This window comes from Falco naumanni, chromosome 2 (genome assembly GCF_017639655.2).
Source record: "Falco naumanni isolate bFalNau1 chromosome 2, bFalNau1.pat, whole genome shotgun sequence".
Classification (NCBI taxonomy): Eukaryota; Metazoa; Chordata; class Aves; order Falconiformes; family Falconidae; genus Falco; species Falco naumanni.
Window position 1 is genome coordinate 83527709 of NC_054055.1, and position 26232 is coordinate 83553940.

At 35.9% G+C, this 26232-nt stretch overlaps 1 protein-coding gene across 3 annotated transcripts in view; it reads right to left on the reverse strand.

Moving 5' to 3' along the window:
* The window catches only part of USP9X (ubiquitin specific peptidase 9 X-linked), a 106073-nt gene that overhangs the window by 25693 nt on the left and 54148 nt on the right, over positions 1-26232 (reverse strand). For all 3 annotated transcript variants that reach the window (XM_040585310.1, XM_040585309.1, XM_040585311.1), the window contains exons 15-27: positions 22934-23021; positions 21116-21458; positions 19659-19754; positions 17655-17866; positions 15708-15948; positions 15352-15501; positions 15139-15259; positions 14546-14676; positions 14004-14282; positions 11327-11452; positions 8733-8858; positions 5322-5488; positions 196-304 (exon numbers count right to left, since the gene is read on the reverse strand). In XM_040585310.1, the coding sequence (XP_040441244.1) occupies positions 196-304; positions 5322-5488; positions 8733-8858; positions 11327-11452; positions 14004-14282; positions 14546-14676; positions 15139-15259; positions 15352-15501; positions 15708-15948; positions 17655-17866; positions 19659-19754; positions 21116-21458; positions 22934-23021 (2189 nt within the window). The remainder of the gene's footprint in view (positions 1-195; positions 305-5321; positions 5489-8732; positions 8859-11326; positions 11453-14003; positions 14283-14545; positions 14677-15138; positions 15260-15351; positions 15502-15707; positions 15949-17654; positions 17867-19658; positions 19755-21115; positions 21459-22933; positions 23022-26232) is intronic.

Here is a 26232-nt window from a genome sequence, read left to right on the forward strand (position 1 = left end):
AGAAAATGCAAAAGTCCCTTTCCCCCTCACCTAACTCAAATGGAAACTGACTGTGCTGCTTGCCTGTAGGTTCAAAAAGGAACCTATACTTTAATGACTTGTTAACAGCGATTCGTCTTTTCTTGCAGATATTTTGTCTTAATACTTTTAACAGAAACTCATTTTGTGCTGAAGCCTTTACCTCTAAAAACTTACCCCTAGAACAGTAAACAGCAAGGTAATGAAGAAAAGGAGAGGTCTCTGTCCCATGCAACACCTGGTAGCCATTAAAAAGAATTGCTCCTGTGCCATCTGACGAACAGTTCTGGAAATCATTTAATAGAAACATTAAATTCAATCTCCTTATCCAAACAGGGCATTAAAAAAACAATTAAATTTGTGCTTATCTGCTCAATGCCATCTTCTGAAACTGGACATAATATAAGGAATGAGAATACTTTTAATTATTCGCTACCTATCATATTGTTTCTCCTTGCAGTGAAATTTTAAGACACGAGTCACTATTACAAAACCCATTCCACACATCAAATATTTAAAGGCAAAAGAAACTTATCAGCACACAGCCACTAAACCTTTGCAACTGCCAGCAAGTATTGCATAACACAAGCAGTGTGCAACCCTACATTTTTTCTAATCAAGCACTAGCTGTGTCTGAAAGACAAAATAGAGCCACCCTAGTAAAACTGCTCTTATGTATCGCTACAGCAGTTTTCTAAGCATCTGTGAAGTGATCAAAATTTATTATTAGTAACTAGAAATGAGAAAAGATGACCCTCTGACAATTCAAGTGGCTAGAATTAAAGGAAATTTTTCATCTAAGAACTTAATCTAACCACTGGAATAATGTGGGAATGGATAAGCTGAAGAGGAAAAAAAATACTTAAGGCAAACCTCATTCATTCAATTTCTAAAACGGTCTGAGCTTTGTATCTTGTAAAAAACTGTTACAAACAATTCCACTTGGGTGGGGAGAGAGTACAAATCAATATTGAACTTTATGAAAGCATCTCAACATATAAAACCCTGAGATTTACAGTGTATTTTTGGCGCAGCTGTCATCATTTTCTGCCCAAGAAGTCACTGTGGAAAGCTCATGAAAGAACCCTATTTCCTTCAGAGTTCTTTCATGTGCAGTTAACTGTGCTTCAAACACTTGCAAGAATGACCATGAGGTCAGAGCCAAGACACACCTAGCTGAGCACCCTGTCTCTGGGATATACCTTGAAAACTGCACAAGACTGGAAGCGTGCAGTAACACTGCTCCAGAATATTCTCTCAGCTTCTATGAATTTGTGGTTCAGAAAGACTACCAAAATCAGTATTTCATAGCCCTCACTGGACAAATTCATGAAAGAACCCCTCAAACTATTTCGAAACTGAACGTTTACACTGCTTAAATGTTATGCTCAAGAAATTCTTATACAAAGGAACACTATTCTCTATTTGTTCTCCCTTCGCTACTGATTTTAAAGGTCTCTGTGGTATTCTCCTCCCACCATCTATCTCTTCTCCAATATGAAGTGCCCCAAGCTATTCAGCTGTTCCTCAGATGGAAGTCATTTCAGAGCTCTGATCTCCCTCGTCACCCTTCTCTGATCTTTGCAAGTTGCTTTGAGTTACAGAAGACCATAGGGTGGAGAGGGTCTGTTTTGTTCTTAGTAACACTTGACATTTTATGGGACCTGATTGCTGAGCTGATGTTTCCTAAAACTTCTCATAGAAATTTCTTTTAAGATGCAACCCTTCAACATCACATACACATTCCTCAGGCCCATGCAGTTAAAGGCAGAATGAAATAAAGATGGTGTTTTCCAAAAGTGAGAAATGACCGAAGAACCACATACTTCATACTGTTATGTCTCTAAGGAGTATGCAGTATTTGAACACAAGTACTATATTTTCATGAGGCTGTAACAATCTAAGAGCTCTTGAGGAACCATGGCAGGGATGCAGCTGCCTGAATGCAGGCATTTAGGTGCCATGTTAGACACCATGACGATAGCATAAAGCGGTCAGATAAGATACAAATGGCATGATGAACTCCCACTCGCGTGGTGAAACGGAGGCATCTGGCCTCCAACTAAGGCAAGGCAACCTGAATCCCATCCTACTGATAGCTCCGGGATACAGATTTCTGTTTAGTTAACAGAAGTCAGACTCTTCAATGGGCCTAAGTGCCACTGCTTTACGCAGGCAGTAAGAACTTTTATTTATTTGGGCCACATACGTGTGATTACCAAACACTTTGCAGCCATCAGCAGAATACTTCTGGGTTCCAGGATCATTTTGGATTAACTGTTCAGCTATCTACTGTTGACTAACCAGTCCTGTATTCAGGAGTCACCACTATAAAATCAATTAGCTTGGAGAGTAAGAACTGCTCTAGTATTTAGTATTGAGCATTTTGCCTTCTGTTTCTCCATTTATACGTAGCATAGTTCTGCTATGAGAAAACAGCAGAAGTCCCATACAATCTCAACCACTGAAAGAAACAAAAAAAACCCCAAAAACATCTGATCTCTTCCAGAAAGATCATATTTATAAGATCAGATCTTGATCATCATTGACTTTTATGGTGCACCAAAAACATTTTCTCACTTGCATATTTTTGCTCACATTGTTCTCTGATTGAGGATAGGAGATTAGAAAACAATAGCTGAAAATTGAGGATATTCAGAATTTTGGCTGGCATTTACTAAACTCTCTGCACTGCAAACACTAATCTGTTTCCACACTCATTCGGAAGAAGAACTTTCTTTTTAGCTTAGTTCAACTTCACTGCCTTAATTTTCAAAACGGTCTTCCTTTTCTACTCATATTTATGCTATTCTAACATGTTCATCATATTAGAATGAGAACATGTTCATCATGTAATAATGAACAGTTGCATTCTAAGTGAGATTATCCTATATATCAGAAGTTTTATAAGCATGAGAGAGAGCTCCCGTACTGACAGTATGAACTGTTTTCCCATACAATAAATTCAGCTCATTTCCCATTCTGGTGGGGTAATAAAGCAGAGATAAGGAGCTGAGCAGCAGTTCCCTTGGGTAAGAGAAGCCCTTAAAAATTTTATCCCCTCTGACAAAAAAAACCACATAAACACCCTATCCATTAATGCTATTCTTTATTTTAAAGGGCAAAAACCTAACATACATGCGGAATTAATACACTGCTGTTCCGACTTGGACTGACATGCCAACAAAATTTGGAAAGAAAAGCCCCAGCCTGGGGACATATCTTGTTTCTTCTAATATTTTATGAAGAAAAGTACAACCGTTAACTATTGACTAGGCATAATAATATGATATCATTGGGATCCAAATGTTCAGACAACAAAGCTGAAATCGGCAAGAAAAGAAGAGACTGGCAAAACCATGACAAATATTCCCACCTGTAAATCAAGACTGCAGGTTTTGCTAAAAAGACATTCTACCTCCACCACAAACTGCGCTGGCGGAACTTGCACAATGAAATTCAGAGTCTAAATTGTTTAAGATTTACAGATTTAGAAGTTCCCCATTTGAACCAACAGTTCACTTCCTTAAGGAAATATGACCAGAACAGAGAAATCCTCACAAAGAGCATCTGCAGTTTTCAGTCTGAAAGAGTGTAACAAGTGTTGATACCAAACACTAACTGAAATACACAGAAATGCTGGTCGACACTTGAGAATTGTCAATTAAATTCCAAATACAATGCCAGAAAGTCTGATAACTGGAGTGAAATTTAATATTTAAAAATTACCACCCATTACTTATATCATAGTAAAAAACGTCACAGGTAAAAAACAAATCTAATATCTTTGGACACACATTAAAAAAAATATCGAAGGATGGGGCAGCACTGACACTGGCCCATGCTATTCAGCTGTGCTGGTACTCCAAATTTGACATATAACCAACATACACTTACTGTCAAAAAAGGAACTCTATATCAACCGCTGACAATTTTAAAAATAAAATTTAGTGATTTCTTAGTCATCAGCCTTGAAAGTTACTGAAACTAGTGAAAGACAGCTTGTTTGTAAAACTACAACATACATTTGTCAGCATGTTTTGTTATACTTCTCTAAGTGATAACAAGCTTCAGTGAAGCTGAAAATTTAACATCCTATACCACAAGTTGCAAACTAATAATGTTTGTGGGATTCCGATAATACCACACCACAGTTTCACCAATGTGTGCAGATAGTTGATTGTGAAGAGATACTCTGATGATGCTATTGATCCTTTTGTTATGGTGCATATTCCTGAACATAAGACTTTTCAACCTGTTTTACCCAGAGAAGTAAAAAACCCAAACCATGGTGCTGAAATTCTGACCCCATTCACCTGAGAGTGCCACAATCTGACTCCATTAAGATGTACTGAAAGGCTTAGACAACGTCACTAATTTCTGATCTCTGCCATTTTGCAAACTTCAAATATTCATGGAACTAACGCAGACAGATCTTACAAAACAAATCTTTAGTAACAGTTCAAAGTACTGGTAACTAGGTTTAATAACAACAAACTTTCCACCTGGATAGCGGTAGAAAACAGTGGTCTAAAAACACCCCACCCACCCCCAGCCCAATACTTCACATTCCAGTTTCAGATGGGCTAAAAGTCACAAGACAGTGTCATACAAATGCTGTATTGTGCAGATGCTGTCTAAGGAGATCTGCAGGAATAGCTTGGAGATAACAAAGAGATCCCTGTACTCTATGGCAGGACTGCAGGGCAGCCTGAACTGCATCGCTCTTGGCAGCTCCCACTGGCTTTCCCTGTCTGTCTGTCCCCACTGCTAATGGTTCCTCCAAGATGCTACTACTGAACTAGGTGACAGCGCTATGTGAAATGTGAGTCACATGAGGACTCACAAGCATACGATGCCAATTCAAGAAAACCAAAGGAATAAATCTTGACTGCCCCCTCTCCTCAAATTTCTCGTACTGTATCTTGTCTTTACTCATCAGAAAAAGTATAAGAAAGTTGTTCTACACCTACATCACTTTAAATATTCTAATGTAGTGAGTATTCACATAATTTCTCAAAAACCATGAAGTACCTATTATTTCATTCTATATGAGTAGCACATTATCAGGCATCCATCTGGCTTGACAATATCCCCCTTACGAGTACAAAGAAGATGGGACAGAGCTACCACTTCAGGATAGGTACCCAAATTACAGATTTATATTGCTAAACAATAAATTAAGACAACTGCAGAGAAAGATCATTTAAATACCAAGTTACTGCGCTGTTTAGACTTCATATTTATTTTGAATTGTAAAATAACGTGATAAAAAATCCCAGAAATCCACCACCAAAACTTACTTGCTGTGACAGTGCAATAGCAAATCAATGATAAACATCTGCCATGCCTTTTCTTTACTGAGTGCATCCAGTGCCGTTGGAATCAAAGCAAAACACAAGGTCATCACCTCCAATGCTTCACAGCAAACTTGTTCATCTTCTATGTCTGGTTCATTTCCTGCATTTGTCTGTGAAAATAAACAAAAGAGCATAAAGTGGGTATAGAAAAAAAACCCTGAGAAACCCAACTGGCTCCAAGGTATACACACCAAATACAAACACAAACCACAGATTTATATACCAAATGATTATCAGTGTCAAGCATTTTATGTACTCTGCTCAGATGTGATTCAAAGCACTATGTGGGATGGCCTGAACTTCCAGTACTGTTTCTCAAAGGAGGATTCCAAGCATGAACTTAAGGATCCAGAAGTTAAATAGGAAGCTTGCAGGCAAAAGTTTTATCAGTTAGTACTGCTGGTTTTTTTTTTTGTTGGATTGCATTTTTGCTTTTTAAAGAAGGTATTTTCCTTTACTACTCAGAACCTGGAGTTTAAAGCTTTGGAAACAGTTACTACTTAAACAGAGAAAAGCCACAGTGCTGAATAATTCATCAAGAAATCCAGTTTTACAAATCTTTGTTACCAAAAGCTTCTTAATAATGCTAGAATTTATTCAGCACTACACTTTTTCAGAAACATGTAACAGCTAAACCAGATTTCAAACATAGTTACCATGGTGATTTCTGAAATAGGAAAGAACAATATTTAATTGGTATATAGGTTACTCTTTCAATTAAACACTTGAATCAAGTGAGTTGATTTTGGTACATTTTTTCCAAAATAAATACTTTGACAATAAAAAGCAAGCCCCCTCCTCCATCCAAGTAAAATTAATTAGCTTGAAGTTCTGAAGAAACTGAAGGTGAGCAGGTTTCAATTTTAATTCATCGGTAATCATGGCTGCAGGCTAATAACATTAACTAGAGGCATAAAGCAAGTATTTGTTTATATATGAAGAGATATCAAGGTTAAGTAGGCAGAAAGAAGGGATTACTATGCAGAAGAGATAACTAATTGTGAACAGCAGCAGAAAAGGACGAAGTGTATCTCAGTCTTGTAACTGACACAGTATTGTCTTGCACAACAGCTAAAAATCAGAGACAGTCACTACCACTGCAACAGGAGGATGTGGCAATTCTGACACATCTCAAGATACGAAAGTAAAAGCAGAATAATTTCAAGAAGTTCAGGATTGCACCTGCTCTGCACTGAAGCCCTTTTTAGAAAACAAAGTTATTCCTGCATGGGTGCAGGGATCTAACAGAAACGCAAAGTGCATTTTATACTTTGTGAAGTATTTCCCTATGCTTGGGCACCAAGAGCTGATGGGGTCTGTACAAGCAGCATACTTGCAGTTTTCTAGGTGGGTATGGGCCTTCTCTGAGCTAATAAGGAAATGGCTGTTTGACACCACTGAAAGTTGCCATGTTTTCAACCACTGACAGGACTTCAATACCAGAATGTTTTGAGGCAGGAGGCAGAAGAGACTCCATGAAAGTTATGCTCTCAAAATATCTTGACTTTAAAGTTTGATTGAATTTACCAGAAGCTTCTTAAAAGTGCCCACAACATTCTTTCAGAAGTCATACTTGATGGGACTACTCTGAAATGCCTCTTAAAGTCATTTACCATAGCTGCCTTTGATGTTTTTAGGAACCCTGACATGTCATTCCTCATTCCACAAGAATCAGTGTGCTTTTGTTCTTAAGGTAACATTTAATGATAAATCTCTACCCTACAGACTTACCAAAACGCTCCTATGACCTATGAGTTAAAAGACTAAGGTTTAGTGGTCAACTTAGAAAATTGAAAACATTTTTCTCAAAATCCTTTGTCCTCGAAGCCAAGTGTTTGCCGGACACTGGTACACTCATCCTCCTAACTGCCATAAGAATTTCTTCCTCTCATCTACAATCAAACACAATTCTCCTACTTTCAGTGCATGTGTTTTCTTGCATCATATTCCTCTATTTCTGTGATTCTTGAAATAACGTTAAAGGAGAGGAAAGTAAGTGTACTTTTATTCCCATGTCTTAGTACTTCCACGATTTCTTCCTCTTTCTTATTTCTACTTTTCCACTTCGATTTATTTCTCTTTTGCATACCATAAGCAAAATGCAGCTGCCACTTATTACAAATGTCTAAGTGTCAGTGAGAATTAAAAAAAACACCCCAAAAAACCCTTTGAAGCATGACTGATAACGCACAGCTTAAGTTTCACCTGTTTTAAAACTTCAGCAGTTTGAAAGTATTTTTACAGAACTTAACTATATGATTTTCACCCAGAAAAAAAGTCAGAGAACCGCATTTAGCTATATCTTCCTTTAGGTGTATTTTCTCTAGTGCACTGCTGCTCTTAAAACATCTAATGTATATATGAGCATATCTTCACGGGCTTGGACTGACATGCTACCTAAACCACCTATTATATGCAATTTATCACCTCAAAAAACCCCAACCAACCTCAACCAACCAACCCCCAACTTATTCCACTAAGTCACCCTCACAGCAACAGAAGCAGATGTCACTATGTAAGCTAAATTGAAAGGTGTTGCATTTTGCTGAATATTCTTCCTCTCATGGATCATTTAAGCACAATAGCTAATACACAAGAACAAAGCCTCCCTATATAATCCTTTCCCTTTCACTCTCAGGCAAGTATTGATGGAGTACTAAACTTGATTTTGTAAGATGAACAAGAGAAGAAGCTTAGAGAACAAAAAAAAAAATTTTCTAAATCACTGCCAAAATACATGCTATTTCGTGTAACTGTAAGCAACATTCGTTAAACACAAAGTGTGTAGTAACATAGTAATATATAATCCTGACTTCAAACTACTTGCGTAAACTATATGTGAAACCATGAGGATGTTTTACATATCTACATAATAAAAGGAAATAAACTATACAGGATTAGCTATTATTTTGTTTTACCAGTGCTTCAGTGCTAATTTCAGACCAATTAGCTCTTGTTTCTCATTCTAGACTGCACATAAGCTTTAAATAAACTTGTGTGTAATAGACCTTTTAAGTTTAAAGATAAGAAAAATTGGCACTGCAAGAAATGCTTCTTCCTTATTTAGATACAGAATCTAAATGGGCTGAAAACATACTACAGCAGCTTAAAGAACTGGTGCATTTTTGAACTGACACCAGATTCAAGTTACAAATAGTTACTGAGAAAAGGAATTTGGAATAGAAAATTAAACTGTGGTACGACAATTGACAGGTACTAGACTTCCAAATACACCATCACCAAGACACCTACCGAAAAAGCTCATAGCACTTTAAGCCTGACCTGGCTGACAATGTACCTTTTGTAAACAATGGAACAGTTTATATAGAACAGAAGTTGCTTAGGAATCCTTACCTTTTCATAGATTTTACTGATTTCCTCATTCGAGCTGAAAACCAACTGAACTGACCCACAACCTGATGCCCAAACAATTTTTTGTACTGCCCTAATAACACAGATATCGGGGATGTATTTTGAAGCCTGAAAAAAAAAGGAAGAAAAAATAAATAACCAAAGCAACATTAAAATGCAGTTGCAAATTACAATACAATGGATTCTAAACTCCTAGAAATCTATTTTCATGGAAAGTTTAAAATTTACAATTAAATTTACAATTAATTTTTCATTAAACAGAAAAAAAATTGTTATCTTGAACAAGCATTTGTACTTCACTTACATAACATCTCATTTTTTAATAGAAAGTAGCATATATGTTAGATATACCACAGAACCTTAAATCTCAATGCTACAAGAACCAGGAATTACATTGAAGTGAGCATTTTTGACAAATAACCAGCAACTCTTTGATTCTGAGTAATATTTAGCAGAATCTACCAACTTCAGTGCTAAAACATTCTTGATTTTTAGGGAAAAAACAATAAACCACCAAGCATGCATCTGGAAGGCAGACAGCCTCTTAAGGAATGCAGAAAGTTGAAGTTATTTTAGGGTTTGTCCCCACCCTGATATTTATTGTGCTAGCTGACAGCTTGTTAGACAAACTAACACTTATCAAGTAGGCAATTAATACATAAAGGGATTGTTCTATACTCTGGTTATATAGGCTTTAGAATTAGTAACACAGATCACGTATCTTCTGAATGCAGACTCATTTCAGTGTTTTGGGCATGGTCTCAATTAACACACAGTAGTTTCTCCTGATACACATACATTTCAAAACATACTACAACTGTCATTATTTATAGTTAATATATCAATTTCAAAAAAACCCCAAACCTATCTGGAATCCGTATTCAAAGTAGAACTGTCCAGAAAACAGGCAATCTTAAAACAGATGGTAAACAGTTCCCAAAAATTTCACACTTCGTTTTGCTAATGCTTAAGAGTCTCTTTTTTTATTGTCTAAGAAGCTTAACTTAAAAGCTAGCTGTATCAGGAAAGCTGAATGATACGCATTCTTGCTACTGATATGTGTATTAACAGTAGTTACAAGAAAAATAGGTATTTCACCTTTGTCACAAGCAAAGCAACTTTACATACAGTAACAGCACCACAAGGAAAATCAGTCACACAGAAAAATAACCTTTTTTTCAAACCCTGAAGTACTAAGCTTTTTAAAAAAGGTGAGAAATTTCTTTCTGTGGTGTAGTCTTCTGTCTGGCCTATGGAAAACTGTGTGAGATTTATTGTCTTTAAAATTGTGAGGTCAGTTGAAAAGAGCCTTTCCCCATCAAAAGAAAAAAAATATTTTTCAAAGGCAAACTACAATTCATATGAAATTTAGATACACAGCAGTTTTCACTACTTCAGAAGATTACACACAATAGTTTCAATAGCAATACTTTTGAAGAAATTCAGATTTTGTTTGCTTTGATGTGCCTGGTGAAAGAATTTATTTATTAGAAGTCCTCCAAAAAGGACAAAGGCACAATTAAAACCCTTTCTTCATACCTCACCTCAAAAGACATTTCTTCTGTGTAAGGAATTTAACTGAATCAAGAGTTCAACTTGCTGATTTTACACATACAATCACCTATGGATGCAATGCCACCACTAATGGAAGGCAGATGGGTCAGGTCTTGCAGTCTCATACATTGTGCTTTCTTTGGACACTGATCTATCATCAGAAGAAATAGTTTACTTTTCAATGTTTAAGATGATAATACAAGACTACTTTTATTTAAATAGCTCAGAAACGTTTTGGAGATAGCTTTGCAGAGTGTAGAAAGATAATATTCACTGCTTCCGCACTGGAAACTAAGGGATCCCAATTCACTATAGAAGATGAAGTTGCAGTAGTCCAGATTTTAGCTTCTGCTGAATTCACCGATGTATTCACTAACATGACTGACAAATCCAAACAGGGTTTGCTCATACCATACAGATAAGACTATCATATTTGCAATGCACGCTGTTTAACCCTACTGAGCTCCACAATCCAATTTTTCACTTGTACCATTAATGCATTTTCAATATATAAAGATACACTGGCAATGATCTGAGTTTTATCTTTCAGCACTTAAAAATCACAGCCAAAATTTAAGAACTCCCTCTCCTTTTCTGTGTTCCTCTTCAGGAAGAGAATGCTACTCAAACCAAAACATAAAAGAGCAAAAAAAGAAGCATCACAAAAATGTTTTCAAAATACCCATTAATTTCTTTAAATCTATTAATTCTATAGAAACATCAGATTTCTAAAGTTCTGATTTAAGTATATGTAGCAATATTCACAATCCATTAAAGAGCTTGTACAGAACCTGCCTAATTCACTTAAGTCCCTTTATGCTATTAGACACTGAATTTCATAATTGCATATGGAAACAATTAATTGAATACTTTTAATTAGATAACAGCCTACGAACCATATGAACATTACCTAAAATGTTTCATGACATTTTAGAAAGAAAATTCATGTCTTACAAAGGATTTAAAAAAAAAAAAAAAAGATACTACAGGAATAAAGGTCATACAGAGACGAGTTCACTAACCTCATCAGATATTTGCTGTGCAAGACGTATTGCTACATTTCTTAGCATGCATTCTGAAGTTGGATTAGGAATGTTTTGTAGGGCATTTTGTAGCACCACTGCCTGGTCATGCGTAGCCTGGTTTATCTGGAAGAAAGTATTTCTTATACTTATTTTTACATGGAAAAAGGAAAGCAAGAAGATACGAAAATCTAAAGTTACTTGGAAAGGTTTGGTAGAAGTAGTCAAGATCCTGGAAGGAAACTGCAAACACCAAGAAAAATAAGAAAGACCCCTCATTTTCAAATAGACACCACTGCATCTGAAGACACTGTATACTACAGTGTACAATCACAGAGCACAAGTAGTTAAGAGCAGAGGCACTTGCTTAAGACTACTTAGGTTTGGGGGTTTGTTTTTCGATCAATTATTTCAGGTTAACAGAATGTTTAGAATTACCCTGTCTATTGAGGCAGGAAAGAAAGGGTTTGCCAAAATAACGGGTCTCCCTCTGGATAGCTAACAGTGTCCAGACAGAACATGGTTGCAGTATTCATTATAGTAAAGTCCACTTTAAACATTTGATTTGGAGCACTCTTGAAGAATTCTGTTCTGAATTAATTCCTCCTGTTCTTTCTCATGCTTTCACAACAGAAACAGCAGGAAGACTAGTTTTTATCTTTTCTGTACTGGTTTGAGCATAGAGTTCCTTCTTGGACTCACAGAGCTTCCTAGTTTCGACAGCTGAAATCTAAAAAGCTTGTTTCCTTCTCATACGCCAACTTGCTTGAAAAGATTTTGTGCTGCAGTTACAAGTTAAAACTTCTTAAATGTGAAGTTCCTTCATTTTCTAGTATCAGTTCATTCAAAAAACCTGTCTCAAACACTACTCAAAAGACACAGTGTGAAGTTGTTCTGTAAAACCTGGCACTGGTCACATCCCTTTGCTTTGTCAGCCTCACTAACAGACTTGATTTGGGGAGCAAAATTACAGAACTCCCATTGAAGACTAATGGAGCTTACACAGTCAATTAGCTATCGGAAGCAGACTGTAAATGATCAAGCACAGTATGTATGGGGGCAAGTCAGCATTTATGTACCAGAAAACTATATTTAACAACATTACTGATTCAACTTTCTATGAAAGCAAGGAAGAAAATAAAAATTTGAAAGGTCCTAGTGACAGCAGCAGACTGGTAACTGGAAGACTGCAGTCACATCACCTTGGTTACCTCATTCTCTTACGTACTGATAGAAAGCCAAGACAGAACATTATGCTGTTGTACTTATTCTTTAGATAGAAAGGTATTTACAAGTCACACATCCATCCCAAGGTGTAAGCTTATTGGTGCTGCAGCAACAAAAACATCAAGACCGAAGTCCTTCAAATAGGATGACGACGACAGCAAGTATAACTGTTTTTTTCCAACAAATTGGTTAAAATAAAGTTATATGTTTGCAACATTAAACAGGGTATATCAGCAGGCATGGACAAATATTAATGCATCCTAAGTGGTCAGCACAAATCTGTTTCAAACGGTACTTCAAGACTGTTACGTTATCTGTTTCCAAATTGCCTTTTGAATAATCATCAGAAGAAAACAGGGCAGTAAAATTTACTAATTTTAAACAGATGGATAGGGTGGAAAACATGCTTGCTTTAAGATGTTTCTATTATATTCTAACACGAGACATGAAAAGGAATCTTCACCTCTTCATCAAGAGTTTTGATTTACTTGAAAAAGAACGAATCTGGTATCTGCCAACAGATGTAGCTAACCAGAACAGGTATTTATTTTTCAGACATAAGAGGAATGTAGTTCTCTGGTTCAGAGATGAATCTGAGTAACCATTCTGGAAGAAAGTGCTCTGAAACGGGGCCCTCTATTCTTGAGTATAGGTTGATAGCTCAAGCCCTACTTGAGATGGAACCTCACGAAGGAAAAAACATGGGAATACTTGGAAGTAAATGTCCAAGAAGGACAGCAGTAAATTTCCGTTTCAGGGCTCTATGCTATACGCCTACTGTAAGAGGGCAGGAATAAAATCTTGACTCACAACATACATGAAACCTACAACTATAGTCATGTGAGATCACAGTTCAGAACACCTGTGTTACACCTTCCCTTCTCAACTCTGAGAAATCTTAGGGTAGGACACCTTTCAACTATCAACACTTAACTTCTCTGCAAGAATGTCATACAAGCAACGGACAGAATTAGGTATCTAGCAAGCCAAGGACTTATTTTTGTGTAGAAAAAGGGCTGGCATGACTCAACATCAGTTCTGTTGTTTTATGCTCTAATCATAAATAGGAGGTATATAAAATTCAAAGCACATCCTTCCATAGACTCAACAGCTCAAAAGAACCAGAATTCACATTTCTGGGATAGATGTACTTGAAAATGGAAAAGTTAAAAGAAAACATAAAATACTGACAATCATGCAAACCATTAAAAATCATATATAGGAGCAAGTAGATATCACACCAACTCTTCTATAGCCAGAAAGAAACAGGATTTGTTTAGTGAGTTGATATTTTTTCAGAATCATCAGACAACATTATCTGAAAGTACCATGAGTTCTTGACATGCAAGTCACTCAAAGAGACTGTCAATGGAGGGTAGCAAGATGTTGCTGTGGACAATACAAAAACCAGAGTATAATGCTATTTTGCAGCAAAGATGATTTGTATTACCGGTGAAATTGTACTTGTGCCTTCCACAACTGGCTGACAAGCTTCTGCCACAGCTCGAACATGGCCATATCCAATTGCTGTTAGCAATAATTTGGCTATTTTTAGAGCGTTAAGGTAGGCACCCCTTCGAGTTTCCATGTCTGCATTTGGCAGGAAGTTATTTCTAGTCAGCATGCTCAACACAAGAGGCAAACCACCACTTTTTAAGAAGTTGTATTGGAAGTCACTGGCATCTTCTCCCAGAGGTGCGCTGGCAGGCATTAACAAGGCATAAACTACCTGTAGAACAGAACACAGAGTTAACTAACAGAAATGCACTAGCTTGACTACAGATGACTTAACATGAGACTATGCTGGAATACTACTTAAGCAATGCTTTGACAGCACTGGCCATACACCAGTTTACCAGTAACAACTGAAAATGCTTAACAATTTAATTTCAATTTAACCTAAGAATTTAATCTTAGGCTTCCATAATGTTACAGAAAGGATTCTGAAGAAAGAATTGAAGATTTTTAAAGAAGAGGCAAAGCATCACAAACCTCTGTTAGATACAGCACTTGTGAGGCAGAAGGACCAAAGAATAGAGAATCAAGGGATGGACTAAGGCTGCTTTCCCCAAGCTTTGCGTGATCTAAACAAATAGCTCTTAGTTTCTCAACCGTAGTGTTATCTGCAATGAAAACACAACATTTTGTAACAAAACTACTCCAGAACAAGTCAGTAGCATTTACAATTATAAATCTGAAAAATTAAGTGTATCAGAAAGGTTGCAAAAAGTGTTAGCTGACAGACAAGATCAGACTATCAAGTGTTTTGCAATGGCTACTTCTGTCAGTAGTGAAGTCATCCTATTAAAGCAACGCTACAAAACTACTTCACAATACCATCCTCTCCATTTTCACTGCACTGTGGCACCGAACTCCTGCACCAACTGCAATCTACGCAACTTTGTTGACAGAGAAGAACTAACTACTTGGGAAATACATTTACAATTGTACTTACAATAAGAGTAATGAATTACACTATCAATAAATTAACAGAAAGTAGAAAATATTCCCATATCTTCATTCTTATGTAACAGGTGATAACTTATTATACAGGATATTACAAGATAAACCAGATAAAGTTTTACCTGGCGGCATGAGCTTCATAAGAACACGTGCTCCATCTCTAAGAGGTGGCATATTTAGGCTACTGCCCAAGTCCGCAACTTGCCAAAGGAAAGAGATGTATCGAGGATGCAGTGACATTATCTTAAAATAAGCAAATAAAAAAAATCCCATTAGTTTAAAAGCATTTTTTCCCTACACTTTGTTTTTAACTGTTCATTTCAGAATATGCTTACCACTCCAGGCAAACAGCTTTCAACTTCTGGATTTGGACCATCACTGTAGTGATTGCCATGGTTGCCCGGAGAACCAGTTGAGGAGTCAGAAGAACTATCTGGACTTGAGGGCATATTAGAATTTATCTGTGTAAGCTTAGCCGTAATTAGCTGAAAAACACAACCATAGTTCTACTATTATGCAAAAATTAAGATTCTTTACTAAATAATCTTCTGATTTAATGTTAAAGACATAATACAAGGAGGAGGACTGGAACTATTTCACAAGAATAAGTTATCCCATGCATGGTATTTTTCAAGCATTTATAAAAGGGAAGCAACATCTGAATTGACAATAATAAACCTGCAACACTTACCGTTTTATCTTTGAGATTCAACTGCCCAATTAATTTTCTATCATCTGCAGGGTCCACCAGCTCACCACCAATGAACAGTTCTACTTTTGTGTGTGCACTATTTGCTTTAATACGATTGAGAATACAACGCCGTACTTGGCCAATTGTGTCATTTGTATGAGACCAAATATCCAAGTCTTCCACCTGTCGGCCTTGGTTTGGAAAACGAACTACCAGTGTGATATGTTTACCACGGAAAGCTCTGAAAGTAAATAAACCAGGTAAAGTTATTTTGTCCTCATGAAATAAATTGTTTTTCCTGCTGTATTTTATATTGCAGGTATTTCAACATCAAGTCTTTACATATGGTGATAACACTCCAGCATCAGATTTTGTGAAAGCCCCAGCAATTATGCAAATACAATAGAGAACACTTTTTCATAAAGAAACTTCTAAGCCGCCACACTCTGCACAAGTGCATTAAACATATGGTCCATTTTACAGTCAGGTTAGGGACATTGACAGAATTTTAATAAGTATCTTATGAAGTTTTAGATCTTTTCTCTGGCTTGTAAATTTTCTGATGAAAATGTGCAAATAGAGATCAGACTGGCAACTCTGTTTTGCTCTTTTAGCCAAACAACTCTGTTTCAAATGCACCAAGATCAGAGAAAGCATCAGGTCACCAAGTCTTAATGCCTTCTCTCAAAAGCTGTTAAAAGTTTTATATTAGAAAATCAGAAGGCTTTTCAAAAATTTGAAAAGGCCAAAGAAAGAAGAAACATTTTCACACTAGCAGTTACCATATTTCACACACAATGACAGAAACACATTAGGAGACATGCCCAGATAAGCCGAAGTAATCCCATGCAACAAAAGAAGGCAAAAATAGCTCCTTGCTAACAAGACCCGTGAAAAAAGTTAGTCTAATCAAATAAGCAGCCTGTATCAAAAAAGATGCATTTGCAATCAACAAGAGAACTTACTTGTAACTAATCAATCAATATATGCAATAGAAATGCTACAGGAGCACTGCAAATCACTGATGTATCATAAAGAAATAGCAGTCTCTTCGATTTTCTTCACAAAAAGAACATTTAAAATAAGGGGACAACAAACCCCCACCATATCTAAAAATATGTTTGCTATGGATTTATGATGCAGCTATTTTAGTGTATTTCTTAGGCATTTTTAAGACTTCCTTCCCACAGAAACCAGCTACTAACACTGGAACATTTAAACAGTTTTCTGTTCTGCTTTCCTCTCTCAGGAAATAAAGTATTTTGTTTGTGAAAACATCTACACAACACTGGATTTAAGCCCTTCTTTAACTCTCTTTGGTACACAGAAAAAGGAAGCAGCAGCTTAAACTTAGTTTAAGCTAAGTTTTTACTCAAGGACAAGAGCGAAGGTATACAAGAAAATAAATATACTGCAAAATGCTGTTCTTTTCTTCCTCTTTTTATAAGGAATTTACACAAGATATTTCACTTAGAGATAATCCTAAATTTAAACTTGCAAAGTAAGACTAGCATCTCTGTAAACAACTCTGAAAGACGAAGTTATACATGAACATGTTTTCTGTATGATAAGACTATAAAAACAAAAAAACTTTGCCCATGCTAACTTAAAGAACGGTATTGCTTGTAAATAATTATCTTAAAAACCCCAAACATGTCCAGAACAATCTCGGCACAAGGTAAATTGTGCTAGTTATAGAACAAAACACCAGAAACTAATTTATTCACAGGTCTGTTGTTCTTTCCATATATGCCTGTATCTGCCTGATGTTTCAAATGATTCTTTTTTTTTTACTACAGATCAGATTTTCACATATTAGCACAGAAAATGGAACTTTGTAACTATAAATACATTCCCTGAATAGAAAACCTTTAGAATGTAAAAATCATAAAGATAGTATTTTAGTTAACAGAAATAAAAATCACAGTATTGCATCTTCACACATACCTTGACATAGGTAGAATAGTTCTCTCTTCATGGTAATCACTGTCACATTCATTTATATACTCTCTTAAAACAGTCAACACTCTCACCATTCGTATTGCTTCTTGTCTTGCACAATTGATGCTGTCTTTATCTCCATCCAACACACATAATGTATCATACGAGGCTTTTAGACGATCAAAACAGGACTGAATGAAGTCTTCATGAATCACTACCTAATTACATTAAAAAACCCAGTGCAATTAGAAGAAATATTAAAACACATCTTTTCAGCAGGATAATCCAATGGTAGAAGTAAAAAACCAAAACTAAACCAGCTAAGCTACTCTATGAAGCTGTTTTATTCCACTTTACAATAAACTGCCATCAATAAATAGCTCTAATTTAGTATGCGCTTCAAAAATCTTGCACGTCATCAGTAGCTCTAACTGTACAGTGCAAACTTGCACTTAAATAGGAAAAGTGAAAGTCTGCACAGATAATACTAAATTGGACTTGGTCTTCTCTCCTCAGGCTACGTCAGCTAGAGATTCTTTAACAATCTAGTATAGGTTAGCTTAACTTACACTTAAGAGTGAAACCAGAACATTTACAGACCACCAGAACAACTATTCTTCCCCCCAGCCCCCCACCCCACCCCCACCCCCCAATAACCCGACTCCAGATATACCCTTTTCCTGCATAAACTCAGAGACAGATCTTGAGCTAGATTCAGTATATAGTGGCAGCTGCAACAAATCTCTTTCTTCTGCCCAAAATCTAACATCTCCTTCCTCCTGACCTAGACTGACACATAACCTATAGTGTCACTGCAAAAAGTCTGCAGTGTCTCCAGGGAGCAGTCTGCAATAGAAACATTAACAGTCATAGCTATGGCAGTAAACCGCAATTCAGCAGCCACTTTTCTTAGAGGTAGCTCAAGATCAGAGGAGTTACCAGCACAATAAAACAAAGTACTTTGTGTGTGTGTGTGTTAAGTAAATCCAGCGCTTCCTGGAAGTGTCAGATCTAACCATATGCAGATGGACAAATCTATGCATGCTTAGTAAGACCAGACCTATAGCAAGAAAGAAGCATACAGCCCATCTAACAGTACAGTAAGATATAGCTTCAATGGTGGTAAATGCACCACCAGAGCTGCTGCGCTGCATCTCGCAGCCCTAAAGACTATGAAAAATGTTTTTGAGGACAAGTAAGAAAACTGGAATTTTAAGAAATACGACTGGCAAGCTACCAATTGGAGATTGTCTGGAGGACAATGTTTGTTCCCACCCAAACCCACCCCCAATTTGTGAAATCCCAACAGTTCACTTCCTCTGACCTTTCAGAAACTCCCTCTTCTCTATGTCCACCAAAACGCTGCTCCCAACAAATATTAACGTAGGGAGGTAGTATCTGATTTGCCAGAGCTCAGTTTGACCATTACATGGAACCTCTGTGACCCTTTGTAAGGGACATGACATAAAAAAAGATGACTTTCAACATCACAGTTTCTTATAATGAGCAAGACACAGTGTTTCTCAACTAAAATTTTATCTTGCTCCTTTTAAGTCAACAGCAAAATTTTCATTCACTTAAGCAAAGCAAATTCCAGGCTTGATTGTCCTAATTTAATTAGTTATAAGCACCAGAGTTTAGCTTAGCTTGTGACAACACTCAACAGACCCATTCAGTGAACATGCTAATACAACTTAAGTATCACAATTGGAAGTTCTGCAAAAAGCTACCTAAGTACATATGACCTGTTTTTTAAGTAGAAAGAGCAAACAGCAGATCAATTTAATAGGAAAAATAGATCAGAGTTCAGTCTGCAAACACCAGAAAACATTCTTGATTCTGCATGTGATCAGAACCTGATGGCTGGACTCAGGAGTATACTCTCCCAAAGCACAAAACATGAAAACATGTTTTCAAAGCTTTCAAATATAAACATATAACCAAATTGAATTTTGTCACTGTTCTTCTATCATACTATATTCCAGTTATCTTGTTGCCTTTTTTTTTTACCTGATTAACTTGTAATCTTGGGCCAAGATTGGTATAGATTTCTTTAAGGAGATCTATTGCTCTGTTTGCGATGTCATCATTTCCCTGAATCACAACCTGGCATTTAAAAAAAAAGCATTAGAACATCTTAAAACTTTCCGGTATAAAATTAAAAACCCCAAATAACTACCTAAGTATCTTTATGTAATAGTATGTCTAATTATTTTATGAGGCGAAAGTGACTGAAATGCTTAGTTACAAAACACAACCAACACAACTTACACTAAAGTTCATTATGACTCAAAATTAAGAATTAACTAGTTTAAACTTCAGAATTAGCAAAAAAAGCCTATGTTTTATAAACAGAATAAAAGTAGTGTTTATATATTCTTCACATTACATTTCCATTTACACTAGTTTCAGAGAATAAGGCTATTTTTTCAGATGCTTGAACACCAAAGACTTAAACCCAGAATTTTAAAGTATTTAAATGGCTGTGAGTGGGTGGAAGGGTAACAGGCAGATGAGTTCTGTTTCTAATATAACAACTTAAATTTTAATTACTAGCCACCAGGTCTGAAAACAGCCCTTACAGACAATCCCTGCAGGACACTGAGCTGAAGCTTCACGAGTTCTGTCATGCTGCCAAACAGCAGGGCAGATCCAAGTAAGTTGATTCCCACAACTAAAACATGCTAGCATTACATGGGCACTTTGTAGAGAAACACTATGAAAACTTATTTGTATAAAACCTGTGACCTACTTTGGTTTTAACTATTATCACCATAATTGAAACAACCTAACCCTTCAACAAGCCACAGCCAAAATTACTGAAGATTGCCACTTTATACATGACAATCATGCCACAGTGCACTACTGTGGGTTCTAATGCAGCTCTTTAAAACTAGAAATACTCTGAAAAAAATTAAGATTCAACTAAGATACTGATGTTTGTCACAAACAGGTTTGGCAAGCTTCAGAAAGCTATAGTCTACCTATTGAAAGAACTATAACCATATAGACAAACATTTGTGAAATTAAGATGAAGAATTAGACAAGCGATTGCTTGGTCTAATCTCAAATCACTCCACTAGAATCACCCTACTAGAATGAAAGGCAAGAACAAACTTATAAAGTGCACAAAACAAAGTTTAATTCTAATGTGTGTGTGAAACCTACAGATAAGGATTATTCCAGCTGAATTTTTTCTTCAACAGTACAGGCAAATTTTTCATCTCATGTGCATACACAAATATACTTGATAATTCAAATAACCTTCCATTAAACATTAGTCTGCCAAGTTACCAACTTGCATACTTGTTGGGAAGACAGTGGAGTCGAACATCCATACATTCCAATTGAAAAAGCAGTATATTGTAATTTCAGTCTGTAACTAATGAATTACACATTCCTAAAAATATAAGAGACTGAGAAAGACTTAGCAGTTAATCTTTCAGAGTTTCCTCCAATAAACTCACCCTCCAAAGGTAGTCTAATCCTATTAATTCCAGATCATCCATCATATAGGCTCTTCTCTTTGCTACTAGCTTTCCTTCTCGACAGTTCACAGCTTTGAAGAAACGTTCAAAACATTTCATTCCATTTTCTGTTAATAGGGAAGGATCCAGCTGAAGCACGTTATTTTCAAAGAAGTCCTTATTAATGTCAGGGTCTAAGTCTGGTTCATCCCCCATTAGTTTGGAATACCATTTAAAACAGGCTTCACGATCACAAAGATAAACCGCATTTTCAGCTAAACACTTCCATATTTGCTTCGCCTGAGGGGCACAGAGCCACAGCTGACCATCCTTCAATAAAAATCTTGAGCAAAACAAAGAGACAATTAACAGCACTTTACAGGTAATAGACACCTAGAGTTACAGTTCAGTAAAAAGTACAGGCAAAAAGGTGAAAATGCGTATTATACAAGTATACATTATAAGGATGACCTTGAAAACTTTATTTACATCATCAGTCCACTCAATTAGCCCCATGATTTCTTAGTAAGTTTGAATGGATAAAAACCTCACAGTCCAAATAAAATAAGGAATAAAACTTGCCAAAAGAAACTTTTACACAAAAACACCAAGCATTCTTTACCTATTACACAAGCAAGCAAATGCACATCTAACATAAACTATTTAGTTTAAAAGTCAGGTCACAACATAAGACATTAAATTACTTCTGCAATAAGTCACTATGTTTTAGCACTCACATTAGCAAAATCACAAAAAAACCTATCAATTCTATGTAACAGTCAGAAGCAGAAGTCCGTGAACTGGGATTTTTTCCTTTTATTGAAGTTTTTCATTTGTGTTAAATTATTATTAAAGACTTAGCAAGAATCTCAATTCTGAGAGCTAACACTAAGAATGTTCCAGGAAGAACAAATGGTAATCAAAGTCCTTCAGAATACAAGTGAACTTAAATTTAGGGAAGTTACAATTTTGAACATGCAGGAGTGATAAATTAAGTCTGCTGTCCATATGCTACTGTATAATTTCATTAAATAGTTGTTTAACACTTCCAATTTAATTCATTAAAAATTTTGGTAAAATTTTAAAAAGTAAAAAATCTCCCTTAGAAAATGAGTAAAAAAATAATTCAGAACTTGACACTTCATGTATTTTTACTTGTCTAAAAAAGGTTAAAACCACTTAACAAAAAGTTGAGAGACATAGTCTAAAAAGCATCAACATACTGCAGCTCTGTGATGAGCAGAGATCCTTTGTTTTCTTATTTTACTCAAATAGCTGCTGATCAAAAAGTAATACAAATACTTTTTTTTATTCTAACCTCATTTCTAAGGCTCAGCTGCTGACAACCTAATCAGTGCCTGACAGAAGTATCAGCGTATGATCATGGATTTAAATCTGGTGTGATACAACAAATAAGAACACATGAACATGTCCCTACGTGGAATATTTTAAGTTTTCAGCTACATTACCCCAATATGTATATAACTATCCACATGCGTATTGCATTCAAGTTAATAGCGTTTGGCACGCAGACAGAAAAAGCCCATACAAATCAGTGTAGAATCAGAGCCTTGGATTGCGAAAATCCTGAAAAATTTATTTGAATTTTCAAACACTAGCATAGAAGACCCTGGGGGGGGTGGGGGTGCAGATGATGAAACAGATGAAAACACTCAGTGTATTTTGCATCTGAGCTTTGAAAAGTTCACACAGCAACTTAAAGCTATGTAGGTAACAAAGAGATACCGGGGACTTGTTTGTTTGGAGTATTTAAAGTATTCTTACAGAATTCAAACAAATGACCAAGTCAAAACTAACCGTAAGAAGTTAAGTCTCTCCTGTACTTCCTGCACATGACTGTATCTGCTTCCTGGTCTTACCGTTTGAGGATCATATTCACCATGCTCTGCAATTATAAAGTTTTGTTAGCCAACAGTCAGAAAAGACATTCTGAATCTAAAGGACAGGACATGTTTGAAGACTTGGTAGCCTGAATATCATTAAAACTATTCAAAGACCAATAAATTTTCAGTAAGGTATACAAAAGTAATTATCAGCAGCCTGCTACCAGTTAATATTTCATCCTACATTAAAACAGGTATAGGCAAAGACTACTGGAGGTGTATCATCAAATCAACAATGACGTGCAGATATATGTGCTCATCATTCAGTACAATGAAAGCATTACAGAACAATTAAGAACCAACATCCTACTTATTTGAATCAGTTTTTCCTTAAAGTTGTCAGTTTGAAGTTAGTTGGAATAAAAGTATGTCAAGCATATGAATCAGATTATCCAGTGTTTTTTCTGAGGATGCTTTAGTTTTGTTACAAGGTATCTTTTCCAGAATTTCAGTTTCCCTTTTTTCCTCTCCAGAGGAAATCACGACTCTAGTTCTGTAACACTTTTCTAAGTAGATGCATACGTGACATCACTTAGATGAGGAAAGCATAAGACAACTTTATTTACTGCAAGTTTCCAAGTACAAAAAACAAATGCCCGTAATACTGACAAGCTGGAAATAGTTGTAAAGTAATGTGAAAGTCAGTCAAGAAGTCTTTCTTTTTACTTTTACCTGCATTTTATCAAGTTTCAGCATATTTTGCTTAACAAGCAGCTGTTTGCGTCACAGGAACTTGGTGTGGGTTGGTTTGGTGTTTGCTTTGCTTTTTGTATTGAAGAGATACAATCTAGATCTGTACTAACACTACCTTGAACTGTACTAGTAATATTTCATTATGACACATGTTCATTATGACAGCTCCAGCATAAACTAATTAATGCTGTATTTCTTATTTGAAAAGGTAAACAGATTGCATTTAACTAAGATGACCCAGTTGTGGGAGACTATCATGACAAAATCCAGACTCTTAGTGAAATTTACCTTCAGAACTGAAAATCTGTATCTCCTATTATATCAGAGGGGAAAAAACCCACACCAAAACAAACAAGTCTAACAGCTGAAGTGCACCATCAGTGTTTCAAAATTAAAGAGAAAAAATAATTGTCACAAATACTACTCTCTGCATACAAGTGCAAATGGTACATTAGCTTATAAAAAACAGAAAACAGAAGACTAGTAGTTAATGAGGTCTACAGAACAGGAGACCTCATTATATTACATTATATTCACCAGAAATCTTTCAAAAATTTAAGCTTAATGATATTAGCATAAATGAGCAATTACCAAAAAAAGGAATGTGAAAAAAATTCTGAAGAAAAAAAGTAAGTAGCAGAAAAAATATTATGTAAGTAATATAAGTAGAAAACGTGAAAAATATGCTGTGGGTTTAGCAGAAGAAATGATAAAACTGATTATTTTAGCTGTTGAGTGAATGGGTTGGGTTGTTTTTTTTGTTTGGTTTTGGGGGTGGGGGTGTTCTTTATCTTCACTATGGGGACTAACTGGGAATAGAGATTAATCCACAGACACAAATGTCAACAGTTGCAATGATAGAACAATTAAAGGAAATATGTATATACTTAAGAATTATGAAAAACATTGAACTACAAAAAAATTCAGTCTCCCTAAATATTCTCCACCTCAGCTTCCTTCTACATTTGCCCAATTTATTTTCTATACTGTGCATCCCACAGTAAGTCCAAGTGTGATCTCCTTAAAAATTCTACATACAAAAGAAGAACGAAGAGAGAAATTATAGATCAAAAAATGGCTGGCTGAAAACTTAGTAATAAACACACATAGAAGATAGCAGATCATTTGGCACAATTTCTACAAATAATTACATTTCATCGACACTACGGACTTTTTTTTATTACTTCAGTGGATAAAGGAGAACTGGCTACCAAGAGTTAGGAGAAAAGGGTGAGTTCAGTAGAAAAAAAAAGTCATAGATTACAGAAAAAAATCTGAAACAAATTAGGCTTAAAAAGGCAAATATACAGAAGGGAGTATGACAGAAAAGAATATGCATTAGTAAATAACAGGAGAATACGGACACTGTTCTCCATCATAGAACACAGCTATGGAGGCCTTCAAGGAAAATAAAGATATGGCAGAGTCAACATTTTATTTCAAAAAAATAATCACAAATTACACAGTAATTGTGGCATGAACTGCCAATAAGATCTGTGGGTAACTTTTTTTTTTGCCATGGCATTTGCTTGACCTGAGCTGTCTGGATGTTTGCCTTGAATTTTCTCCCTCTGTCTCATTTACCTTCTCCAGCTAGGCTTAATTCTACAGCTGTCCAGTTTTTTTTCTTTCTGTTCCTATCATCATAATCTTCCTTCTTTCACTTATTCCCTTCCTTGCCCCTGACATCTCCTCTCCTCCTCCAGGAAGGTATGCAAGGCAAACTTCACAATGCCTTTTCTACGTTTTGATCTACTGAGTATATAAAACTGAAACTGAAAGAGAAGTTGCACAGGAACTGTGTATTACAGTATCTGGAATATTAGGAGATATTTTCTGGTTGCCCTTAATCATTTAATAGAGCATCTCAAAAAAAAATCCACACTATTGTTCATGTGGTTTTGTGCTCTGTTGAAAAGAAGTTCTACAGCAGCTTCCTCTCAAGACAGCACAATTTAATTGCTTCGTAATTAGTTTCAATTTAAACTCTTTGCACACTTGTAATTCCTACTGCACTGAAGATGTTTATATTACAGCTTTACTGAGTTGTCATAATTGGAGAGGGGCAGGGCAACAGGATCTATTTTCTGACACAAGAAAAGAATCAATCATGCAAGACATCAGCCTAATTTTTCTGCCAAAGTCATCAACAATTTAATACATAAACAATATCATCAAAAACTGACCTTTTGGCTTCAAAGTTCAAAAATAATGGAAATTAATGAATGATCATTTATATTAGTAGTATTTGTAGGCTACTTTTGGACAAAGACAACACTGCATTAGAATATAGTTGTTGATTATATCTCCTTCCTAACCCTGAGGCCAAACCCCCGATTTCATAGCTGGCCAAAGTCCAACTGAAACAGAGAATCACAGAACCATAGATTCTAAGCTATCCATATAGTTAAGATGCAAAGTTTGTTATAAATTCAATTGTATTTTTGCATCACTTCGGCAAAGTTAAAGACCATTCCAACAACTTACCAAGTTACATGAAAAAATAGTTTTCTATTCTAC